This window comes from Pecten maximus, chromosome 3 (assembly GCF_902652985.1).
Source record: "Pecten maximus chromosome 3, xPecMax1.1, whole genome shotgun sequence".
In the NCBI taxonomy this organism is placed as follows: Eukaryota; Metazoa; Mollusca; class Bivalvia; order Pectinida; family Pectinidae; genus Pecten; species Pecten maximus.
Genome location: NC_047017.1, coordinates 52,865,314 through 52,878,594, shown reverse-complemented (window position 1 = coordinate 52,878,594; position 13,281 = coordinate 52,865,314). Strand labels below are relative to the sequence as shown.

The following is a 13,281-nucleotide window of genomic DNA, read 5'->3' as shown; positions in this document are numbered from 1 at the left end:
GATTCTACAAGTGTCTTAATTGAACAAACTATTTTAGACAAATTCTATCTAAACTTGACAACATCTGAAGTTTATATACACTGTAGCATTTCCTTCTTATAAGTACATTAAGTTGTCTGTATTAGAGAAATGTCCTTGCCCTTCTGATCTAAGTGTTGAAAGCCAATGGCTGACAAATACACCCGACCAATCAGGGAACCATTTTCTTATTTTCTTAGCAGCATTGTTGTCATGGCAACAAAACCAATATAGTGCTATTTCAATATCCTAATACCCTATATACCAAATTTGATCAAAATTAGACAATATCTAAATTTTGACCAAACAGTGGCCTAGCTGTATTGTTTTGCCATGGTGATAATTTTGGAAACAACTGTGTCAAATTACATGCTTTTTGTTGTTATTTTTTTCATTCCAAAAACATCAATACATATAACAAGAATACATGAAGACAAAACAGTATTATTTACATAAGAGTCGTAAAATAATGAATAATCAATTGTTTAGAGGAAAAAGGACGTATCTTCAACATGGAGTGCAATTAGAAGTAAAAGGTCGTATCTCAAATTTATCAATTACAACTCCGACTGAGCTTTTCTTCAATTTCAATTTCAAAACATTTCATTGACACATAAGGACAATAGGATTGGACAGCAGGCAAAGCCTATATAAGTCCTCTCCCAAAACAGTAACATACACAATGGTACAAACATGGACATAATATAACACATTACATATTACAATCTCAATGCTTAACAATGACTGAGCTTTTCTTATAGAATATGTACATTATATCAATGGAAATTGTCTAATTCTTTTAAATCACATAGTATTTTAACAGAATTAGACCATCTATAAATTGATAAATTTGAGATACGACCCTTTACTTCTAAGCACTCCATGTTGGAGATACCTCCATGTTCCTCTAAACAATTGACATGATCCTTTATATTTGTGCGAAGTTTTATTCAAATTGGCCTAGCGGCTTAGGAGGAGTTTGTATAATAAGAATATGACAACTATTTCACACAAAGTCAGTACCTGTGGTCAAACTGAGAGATATGGTATGGACAGCAGAATGATACGGTCAAACCACACAAAGTCAGTACCTGTGGTCAAACAGAGAGATATGGTATGGACAGCAGAATGATACGGTCAAACCACACAAAGTCAGCACCCGTGGTCAAACAGAGAGATACAGTATGGACAGCAGAATGATACGGTCAAACCACACAAAGTCAGTACTTGTGGTCAAACAGAGAGATATGGTATGGACGGCAGAATGATACGGTCAAACCACACAAAGTCAGCACCTGTAGTCAAACACTTACATGCCCCTTCCCAGTGGGCGTACGACGTTGTTTCAACTTTGATTATAGGTTGAATTATTGTTGCGACGTCGACAACCATTTTACAACGTCGATCAGACGTCGAAGCCAAACTGTGAAAACAACGTTGATGCTATGACGTTGTATCAATGTTGAATAAACGTTATGTTGTGGTCGCGATATTGGCAACGTCTTTTCAACGTCGATAAGACCACCGATTTCGTCCATGATCAGACATTGAAATGAACATGTGGAAGCAATGTCGGACGACAGTGACAGCAAATGTATATAATATACACTGTATATGAATTTGAAAATGTGCATGTACTTATGTCTCATTACCTAACAGTAACGAAATTTGAAATGAATATGATATTCACAAGGAAGATATATTTTGCCATATAAACACATTTTATGATTCTTTTCAAAGTATTTAAATGCGCAATTTAGCTGCACATCATCAAAATCCTCGTTCTGCAGAGGCGAGACCCTAAGTCCACATACACATGTACTATCCCCAAGTTGTAAAGTTTGTTTGTTTAGTTTCGCATTACTTGACATTAATACCTCCTTCCACATAGCAGCGCCTTTATCTTAGCACATATGGCTTTTGCGGAGGCCTTGGTCAAGCCAACGAGACTCATTACGGCCGTTGAGAACTGGGGACTTTGAATCATAATAACAGGATTAACAGGATTTTCAAGTAAGTGTCTATATTTTGAATCGTTATTTATGTAGAGTTTTTTTCATTGCTTCCCGATGTTTCAGTTTGATGTTTGTGTTTTAAATATGCTATTATGAACGTGAGACTGAAGTATTGCACGCCTACAGCTAACCGCTATAACGTCAGTCCATCCAAAACTTGAATTATCATAAAATAGATGCTGGTTTCTTCTATAGGTGGTAACTGTTGAGTGTAAGAGTTGTTAAGCTTATATTGATGGATATTTGTTAAGTTGCTTGACATTGTAACACTACAAACAAACCCGATATCCGGAGAACACAAGTACAGTAGTCAGAATGTAAACAATTTTTAACTCTAAAGACAATAATACCTGTTAGACCGCCTTATGCAGCCATTTTGTAGTTTTTTATATTAATGTAGGACACAGTTCCGTGAACGCATGCTTTGGTTAACTCCAGAGACAGTGTATAATTAAAACAAGAGGCCCAGGGGCCTTCACGGTCATCTGACTCTAAATTAAAACCCTTATATTATTGTAGTATGCATTCTCTGTAGCAAGTATATAGTGGCACTGTTGGCCATGGTGGCCATCTTTGATTTCTGACCGACCCAATAAATAACAACACTTGGTCTGGACCATCTAAGGATAATTTCTGGTAAGCTAGAGCTGAATCCCACTGGTGGAATTTGAGAAGAAGTTTGAAATAGGTGTTGTTCAGGAAAACCATGATTGCGCAATCATGTTAGAAAATGGCCGCCATTGCTGCCATGTCAAAGTTTTTACAAGGCCGAAAAGATAACAACACTTTGTTGGCCCTCCTTCCTTAACATCCTCACCAATTTCCAGCTCAATGGCACCAGTGGAACTGGAGAAGAAGTTTAAAATGTGTTTTTCAAGATGGCTGCCATGGCGGCCATCTTGGATTTCTGGCCGGCCCGATAAATAACAACACTTGGTAAGGACCATCTCAGGATCATTTCTGGTAAGTTAGAGCTGAATCCCACTGGTGGAATTTGAGAAGAAGTTTGAAATAGGTGTTGTTAAGGAAAACCATGATTGCGCAATCATGTTACAAAATGGCCGCCATATTGCTGCCATGTCAAATTTTTTACGAGGCCAAACAAATAACAACACTATGTTGGCTCGCCTTCCTTGACATCCTCACCCATTTCCAGCTCAATGGCACCAATGGAACTGGAGAAGAAGTTTAAAATGTGTTTTTCAAGATGGCGGCTATGGCGGCCATCTTGGATTTCGGACGGACCCGAAAAATAACAACACTTGGTTGGGATCATCTCAGGATCATTTCTGGTAAGTTTCAGCCCAACAGCACTGGTGGAACTTGAGAAGAAGTTTAAAATGTGTTTTCAAAATGGCGGCTATGGCAGCCATCTTGGATTTCGGACCAACCCAAAAAATAACAACACTTGGTTGGGATCATATCAGGATCATTGCAGGCAAGTTTCAACTCAATAGCACTGGTGGAACTTGAGAAGAAGTTTAAAATGTGTTTTTCAAGATGGCGGCTATGGCGGTCATCTTGGATTTCGGACCGAATCGAAAAATAACAACACTTGGTCAGGACCATCTCAGGATCATTTCTGGCAAGTTTCAGCTTAATCCCACTGGTGGAACTTGAGAAGATTAAAATGTGAAAAGTTTACGGACGGCGCATGGCGAACGGCGCACGGCACACGGCGCACGGCACACGGCGCACGGCACACGGCGCACGATGACGGACGAAGCACGATGGCTATAGGTCATCCTGACCCTTCGGGTCAGATGACCTGAAAAAAAAAGCAAATAATATAATCCGTTTGTTTTATTATTTTATACAGAACGTGAGATGAAGACATTAGAACTAACAACACATGAAGTCTCATTGGATGTCACCAGTTGCTGTCATGTTCCGGACCTGCGTTTTAAGTGGTTACCGGGATTAATAGTCTAAATAAAAAAAACATGGATACTTGTTTGACGATTTTTGTTTATTTTATTACCAACTAAAGAGCGTGTTAATTACAGCAACATTTCTCCTTTTGTGTTAAAATTACAAACACCCCCAGAAATGCGACCTACATACATTCGCTTTATGAACATTGTTACATATTTCAGCACAACTTGCGCTTAAGAAGTGTATACAAAATCGTAGTGTAGTTTTGCAGATTTTAGAAATATTTCTTGTGCTAGAATAAGTAACAATGCAAAATATAAATCAGGTTGAATAAAGGTCACATTTCTGACGTCGGTTTTAACGTCTGATTCCGACTGCTGCGCAACGTTGAAACGATGTTGTTAGGACTTTGTAATAACGTTGTAAAGACGTTGTATAGACGTTGTAAAGACGTTGTATAGACGTTGTATTGACGTCAGATTTCCGACGTCGGTACAACGTCAGGTTCTGACATCTAGAAAACTTTCATTTTCAACCAAAATTGAACGTCTAAACGACGTCAGAGTATGACGTTGTTTCAATGTCATACTGACGTCATTTGCCCACTGGGTTTATGTCCTGGCAAGTTAAAAAGAAAATTCCTTGACACTACCTGTTAAACAGATGAGATGATTAAAGGAGTGTTTCTTACCTAAAAGGAACACTTTCAGTGCTTGCTGCATTTCTCTTGAAGTGACTTCAGGCACACTTCCATTATGACTGTGACACTGCAGACTGGCCATGTCATATGTCCTAGGCATGGGTAGGTACATGAAGCAGTAGTAATCCACCAGTTGATATCCACTGGGACAGGATGGTCCTGTAACATTATTATGGTAGGTTCGTCCAAAATTCTCATTTGATATCTCAAACTATTTGAAAATTTACCTTCAACAACAGGTCATTTTTGAAATGGTTCTACATATTATAATTACCTAACTAAATACTGTATAACAAATGTCAAAGTGGAGACAACTTGTAAATATAGTGTTCTACACTTACAATCAACAGCTGTAACATTATAGTGCATGATAACACATATCTCACACACATACTATCTCACACACGTGCGCTCACTTCAACACTGTTCACTCTGGACAATGTTTTGAGAGCTTACAGACGTGGCCTAAACGTCTGTAAAGACTATGTATAGACTTGTATTGACCGTAGATTTCCACGCAGTTACAACGCTGGTCTGACATCTAAAAACTTTACATTGTCCACAATATTAACCTCTCAAACGACGTCATGAGTATGACTTGTTTCACATAGTCATTACTGGCCTCATTTACCCACAGCTTATGTCCTGGCAAGTTAAACAAGAAATTCCTGGCCTACATCTTACACAGTATACGTGAATATTACAAGAGTATTCTTGCTTACACTACAAATGAACACTTTACTGCTGCCTACATTCTCATTGAAGCTGGCCTTACACATTCCATATGACTTGACGCTGCACCTACATCATTCCCAGCATGTAGTACACTGAGCTAAATCATCCCAGTTGATCTACCACTGGGACATTAGGTCCTGTAACATTACTCATCAAGGAATTCGTGGCCAACATTCCTCATTTGATATCCTCCAAAGCATACTGCTGACAATTTACCTTACCCCACAATCATTACTATGGCCCTACATCATTACCATCATTACCCCACAAGACATACTCCTGCTGGCCCTACATCATATACCAACCACAAGTTCATTACTGCTGGCCCTACATATACCCCACAATATTACTGCTGGCCCTCATCATTTGACCCCACAGACATTACTGTCTGCTGGCCTACATCATTACCACCCCGACAAGACATTACTGCTGGCCCTACATCATTACCCCACCAAGTCATTACTGCTGGCCCTACATCATACCCCACAAGACATTACTGCTGGCCCTACATCATTACCCCACAAGACATTTACCTGCTGGCCCTACATCATTACCCCACAATTCATTACGTACTGCTGGCCCTACATCATTACCCCACACGATCATACTGCTGGCCCTACATCATTACCCCACAAGTCATTACTGCTGGCCCTACATCATTACCCCACAAGTCATTACTGCTGGCCCTACATCATTACCCCACAAGACATTACTGCTGGCCCTACATCATTACCCCCACAAGACATTACTGCTGGCCCTACATCATTACCCCACAAGTCATTACTGCTGGCCCTACATCATTACCCCACAAGACATTACTGCTGGCCCTACATCATTACCCCACAAGTCATTACTGCTGGCCCTACATCATTACCCCACAAGTCATTACTGCTGGCCCTACATCATTACCCCACAAGACATTACTGCTGGCCCTACATCATTACCCCACAAGACATTACTGCTGGCCCTACATCATTACGACATTACTGCTGGCCCTACATCATTACCCCACAAGACATTACTGCTGGCCCTACATCATTACGACATTACTGCTGGCCCTACATCATTACCCCACAAGACATTACTGCTGGCCCTACATCATTACCCCACAAGTCATTACTGTTGGCCCTACATCATTACCCCACAAGTCATTACTGCTGGCCCTACATCATTACGACATTACTGCTGGCCCTACATCATTACCCCACAAGACATTACTGCTGGCCCTACATCATTACCCCACAAGACATTACTGCTGGCCCTACATCATTAACCCACAAGACATTACTGCTGGCCCTACATCATTACCCCACAAGTCATTACTGCTGGCCCTACATCATTACCCCACAAGTCATTACTGCTGGCCCTACATCATTACCCCACAAGTCATTACTGCTGGCCCTACATCATTACCCCACAAGACATTACTGCTGGCCCTACATCATTACCCCACAAGACATTACTGCTGGCCCTACATCATTACCCCACAAGTCATTACTGCTGGCCCTACATCATTACCCCACAAGTCATTACCGCTGGCCCTACATCATTACCCCATAAGTCATTACTGCTGGCCCTACATCATTACCGCACAAGTCATTACTGCTGGCCCTACATCATTACGACATTACTGCTGGCCCTACATCATTACCCCACAAGACATTACCGCTGGCCCAACATCATTACCCCACAAGACATTACCGCTGGCCCTACATCATTACCCCACAAGTCATTACCGCTGGCCCTACATCATTACCCCACAAGACATTACCGCTGGCCCTACATCCTTACCCCACAAGACATTACCGCTGGCCCAACATCATTACCCCACAAGACATTACCGCTGGCCCTACATCATTACCCCACAAGACATTACCGCTGGCCCTACATCATTACCCCACAAGACATTACTGCTGGCCCTACATCATTACCCCACAAGACATTACTGCTGGCCCTACATCATTACCCCACAAGTCATTACTGCTGGCCCTACATAATTACCCAACAAGTCATTACTGCTGGCCCTACATCATTACCCCACAAGACATTACTGCTGGCCCTACATCATTACGACATTACCGCTGGCCCTACATCATTACCCCACAAGACATTACCGCTGGCCCTACATCATTACCCCACAAGACATTACCGCTGGCCCTACATCATTACCCCACAAGACATTACCGCTGGCCCTACATCATTACCCCACAAGACATTACCGCTGGCCCTACATCATTACCCCACAAGACATTACCTGCTGGCCCTACATCATTACCCCACAAGACATACTGCTGGCCCTACATCATTACCCCACAAGACATTACTGCTGGCCCTACATCATTACCCCACAAGTCATTACTGCTGGCCCTACATCATTACCCCACAAGACATTACTGCTGGCCCTACATCATTACCCCACAAGACAATACTGCTGGCCCTACATCATTACCCCACAAGTCATTACTGCTGGCCCTACATAATTACCCCACAAGACATTACTGCTGGCCCTACATCATTACTCCACAAGACATTACATCTGGCCCTACATCATTACAACATTACTGCTGGCCCTACATCATTACCCCACAAGTCATTACTGCTGGCCCTACATCATTACCCCACAAGACATTACCGCTGGCCCTACATCATTACCCCACAAGACATAACATCTGGCCCTACATCATTACCCCACAAGACATTACATCTGGCCCTACATCATTACCCCACAAGTCATTACTGCTGGCCCTACATCATTACCCCACAAGACATTACTGCTGGCCCTACATCATTAACCCACAAGTCATTACTGCTGGCCCTACATCATTACCCCACAAGTCATTACTGCTGGCCCTACATCATTACCCCACAAGTCATTACTGCTGGCCCTACATCATTACCCCACAGGTCATTACTGCTGGCCCTACATCATTACGACATTACTGCTGGCCCTACATCATTACCCCACAAGACATTACTGCTGGCCCTACATCATTACCCCACAAGTCATTACTGCTGGCCCTACATCATTACCCCACAAGACATTACTGCTGGCCCTACATCATTACGACATTACTGCTGGCCCTACATCATTACCCCACAAGACATTACTGCTGGCCCTACATCATTACCCCACAAGTCATTACTGCTGGCCCTACATCATTACCCCACAAGACATTACTGCTGGCCCTACATCATTACGACATTACTGCTGGCCCTACATCATTACCCCACAAGACATTACTGCTGGCCCTACATCATTACCCCACAAGACATTACTGCTGGCCCTACATCATTACCCCACAAGACATTACTGCTGGCCCTACATCATTACCCCACAAGACATTACTGCTGGCCCTACATCATTACGACATTACTGCTGGCCCTACATCATTACCCCACAAGACATTACCGCTGGCCCTACATCATTACCCCACAAGACATTACCGCTGGCCCTACATCATTACCCCACAAGACATTACCGCTGGCCCTACATCATTACCCCACAAGACATTACTGCTGGCCCTACATCATTACCCCACAAGACATTACTGCTGGCCCTACATCATTACCCCACAAGACATTACTGCTGGCCCTACATCATTACCCCACAAGACATTACTGCTGGCCCTACATCATTACCCCACAAGACATTACTGCTGGCCCTACATCATTACCCCACAAGACATTACTGCTGGCCCTACATCATTACCCCACAAGACAATACTGCTGGCCCTACATCATTACCCCACAAGTCATTACTGCTGGCCCTACATAATTACCCCACAAGACATTACTGCTGGCCCTACATCATTACTCCACAAGACATTACATCTGGCCCTACATCATTACGACATTACTGCTGGCCCTACATCATTACCCCACAAGACATTACTGCTGGCCCTACATCATTACCCCACAAGTCATTACTGCTGGCCCTACATCATTACCCCACAAGACATTACCGCTGGCCCTACATCATTACCCCACAAGACATAACATCTGGCCCTACATCATTACCCCACAAGACATTACATCTGGCCCTACATCATTACCCCACAAGTCATTACTGCTGGCCCTACATCATTACCCCACAAGACATTACTGCTGGCCCTACATCATTAACCCACAAGTCATTACTGCTGGCCCTACATCATTACCCCACAAGTCATTACTGCTGGCCCTACATCATTACCCCACAAGTCATTACTGCTGGCCCTACATCATTACGACATTACTGCTGGCCCTACATCATTACCCCACAAGAAATTACTGCTGGCCCTACATCATTACCCCACAAGTCATTACTGCTGGCCCTACATCATTAGGACATTACTGCTGGCCCTACATCATTACCCCACAAGACATTACTGCTGGCCCTACATCATTACCCCACAAGTCATTACCGCTGGCCTACATCATTACCCCACAAGACATTACTGCTGGCCCTACATCATTACCCCACAAGACATAACATCTGGCCCTACATCATTACCCAACAAGTCATTACTGCTGGCCCTACATCATTAGGACATTACCGCTGGCCCTACATCATTACCCCACAAGACATTACTGCTGGCCCTACATCATTACCCCACAAGTCATTACTGCTGGCCCTACATCATTAACCCACAAGACATTAGTGCTGGCCCTACATCATTACCCCACAAGTCATTACTGCTGGCCCTACATCATTACCCCACAAGACATTACTGCTGGCCCTACATCATTACCCCACAAGACATTACCGCTGGCCCTACATCATTACCCCACAAGACAATACTGCTGGCCCTACATCATTACCCCACAAGTCATTACTGCTGGCCCTACATAATTACCCCACAAGACATTACTGCTGGCCCTACATCATTACTCCACAAGACATTACATCTGGCCCTACATCATTACGACATTACTGCTGGCCCTACATCATTACCCCACAAGACATTACTGCTGGCCCTACATCATTACCCCACAAGTCATTACTGCTGGCCCTACATCATTACCCCACAATACATTACCGCTGGCCCTACATCATTACCCCACAAGACATAACATCTGGCCCTACATCATTACCCCACAAGACATTACATCTGGCCCTACATCATTACCCCACAAGTCATTACTGCTGGCCCTACATCATTACCCCACAAGACATTACTGCTGGCCCTACATCATTAACCCACAAGACATTACTGCTGGCCCTACATCATTACCCCACAAGTCATTACTGCTGGCCCTACATCATTACCCCACAAGTCATTACTGCTGGCCCTACATCATTACGACATTACTGCTGGCCCTACATCATTACCCCACAAGACATTACTGCTGGCCCTACATCATTACCCCACAAGTCATTACTGCTGGCCCTACATCATTAGGACATTACTGCTGGCCCTACATCATTACCCCACAAGACATTACTGCTGGCCCTACATCATTACCCCACAAGTCATTACCGCTGGCCTACATCATTACCCCACAAGACATTACTGCTGGCCTACATCATTACCCGGTTACTGCTGGCCCTACATCATTACCCCACAAGTCATTACCGCTGGCCCTACATCATTACCCCACAAGACATTACTGCTGGCCCTACATCATTACCCCACAAGTCATTACCGCTGGCCTACATCATTACCCCACAAGTCATTACTGCTGGCCCTACATCATTACCCCACAAGTCATTACTGCTGGCCCTACATCATTACCCCACAAGTCATTACCGCTGGCCCTACATCATTACCCCACAAGTCATTACTGCTGGCCCTACATCATTACCCCACAAGACATTACTGCTGGCCCTACATCATTACCCCACAAGTCATTACTGCTGGCCCTACATCATTACCCCACAAGTCATTACTGCTGGCCCTACATCATTACCCCACAAGACATTACTGCTGGCCCTACATCATTACCCCACAAGTCATTACTGCTGGCCCTACATCATTACCCCACAAGACATTACTGCTGGCCCTACATCATTACCCCACAAGACATTACTGCTGGCCCTACATCATTACCCCACAAGACATTACTGCTGGCCCTACATCATTACCCCACAAGTCATTACTGCTGGCCCTACATCATTACCCCACAAGACATTACTGCTGGCCCTACATCATTACCCCACAAGTCCTTCACTGACAAAGAAAAATAGAGGGCGAACTTGATTCTAGCTTGCTGTTTTTGCCGTTTGCCGTTTTAAGCTTGGCACCGGCACATAAATTCAAGCAAAGATGCTCAGTTGCAATTTGGCCGACATAGACTAAAATATTTATTTTCATTTATTTTACATATTCATAGATGAATAAACATACATTGTGTATTTGATGTTTATCAAATTATAAAACCCCAATGGACCAAAGATCAACAAATCTGGGTTAGGTTTCTCTGATAGAAACTGCTCCCTTACACAAATATATTAAATGATGTAAAATAAGACAATTCATTTTGAAACAAGATTTGATAAAGTTACATGTTATGATTAAAAATGTACCACCAATAAAGCCATCATGGATTTATATATATACAAAATGTACTTTGCTGTTTTTGGTCAATTATGATTCTTAAAATTTCCTCAATCTATTTGTCAACATTAACAAAACCTGATAAAAAAAAACCTCACTCTGAAGTAAGCATGATTCATATGAGATGTATTACTTTGGTGCATGATTTAAAACTCACATTTTTTAATTTTTTTGCTAACTCTTCCAATTGAACCTGTTTAACAACTCACCTTGCTTCTCAGGCAGTGCTATTTGAACCTGTGAAATGTAAAAAAAATGATTATGCCATCATATTAGCAGGTATTTGGCAAAATAGCATGACTATCAGATTCTATTGAACATTCAGAAGCTGTTTTAATATTTTGGAATTCTTTCTGTTTGCAACCCTTCTGAACTTGAAAGTTGTTAAAGGTTATTCGATCGAACAAACTTGGTAGCCCTCAATATAAGAAAGCTATTCAGTAGCCCAATATTGTTATCCTGAGTCTTTTAGTAATTAAGAAAAGCAGACTCAAAATAGAAAAAATTCAAGAACAAGTTACATGCAACATCATGCAAAAGCTCACTTCCTGTTTTTAACAGATTAGCTCAAAACGCAATTATATCACATCACTATAACCCTAAGTATATAAGTTACGTTTGAATGTGTAGAGAAAGATCAACAAGGAAAGTTTATAGCAATGTTACATGGAATGTCTACAATTGCATATAAACCATAAGATCACATTGTTAATTTCTGCACTAACTCATTACATTAAGATAATTTACTGAAGGTAAACATGAGGCGATCATATTTATATTATATGATGACTCAAGAAGCGCTCGAAGGTAAACATGCTATCTTTCTCTGAAATTAATTAGTTTCAACTGATACATAGCATAGATACAAAAACAAAATAGCACACAGGATATACAACACTTCTCACAAAACAAGAGGCCCAGAAGGCCTGTATCGCTCACCTTGTATTTTTGAGCAAACATCAAAATAATGTTTATGTTTCATTTGCTAATAGCTTTATTTTTAGAGGTCAGTCCAGCTTTTTGTACAATTTAACTCTTTCAGTACCGTTGTCGACTATAGTCGATATAAAAATGTGCTCCCTCTTCCCCGTTGTCGACTATAGTCAACATAAAAATGTGCTCGATCTTCCCCGCTGTCGACTATAGTCGACAGACGAAGTTGATGTTTTTAGAGTTTTGATTTGTTGACATCAACCGATAAATACAATTACCAAATACAATGATTTATAAAATGTGTTCAAAGCATTTGAAACAAACACCTTGGTTGTTAAATAATTTTTATTTCGTTTGTTTTACGTGTTTTTTCGGTAGAGTAATAGTTGATATTTTCTCAATATGTTCTTAATGTAAACAATATGGCGGCTTGCTACATTTGCATTTTAGATATCAGAGTCTAGGACAT

General features: G+C 42.0%; 1 protein-coding gene across 4 annotated transcripts in view; it reads right to left on the bottom strand.

The window, feature by feature from the left end:
- Window positions 1-13,281, bottom strand: part of LOC117324550 — a 46,092-nt gene that overhangs the window by 1,643 nt on the left and 31,168 nt on the right. For all 4 annotated transcript variants that reach the window (XM_033880460.1, XM_033880461.1, XM_033880462.1 and 1 more), the window contains exons 12-13: window positions 12,089-12,116; window positions 4,600-4,767 (exon numbers count right to left, since the gene is read on the bottom strand). In XM_033880460.1, coding sequence (XP_033736351.1) covers window positions 4,600-4,767; window positions 12,089-12,116 — 196 coding nt within the window. The remainder of the gene's footprint in view (window positions 1-4,599; window positions 4,768-12,088; window positions 12,117-13,281) is intronic.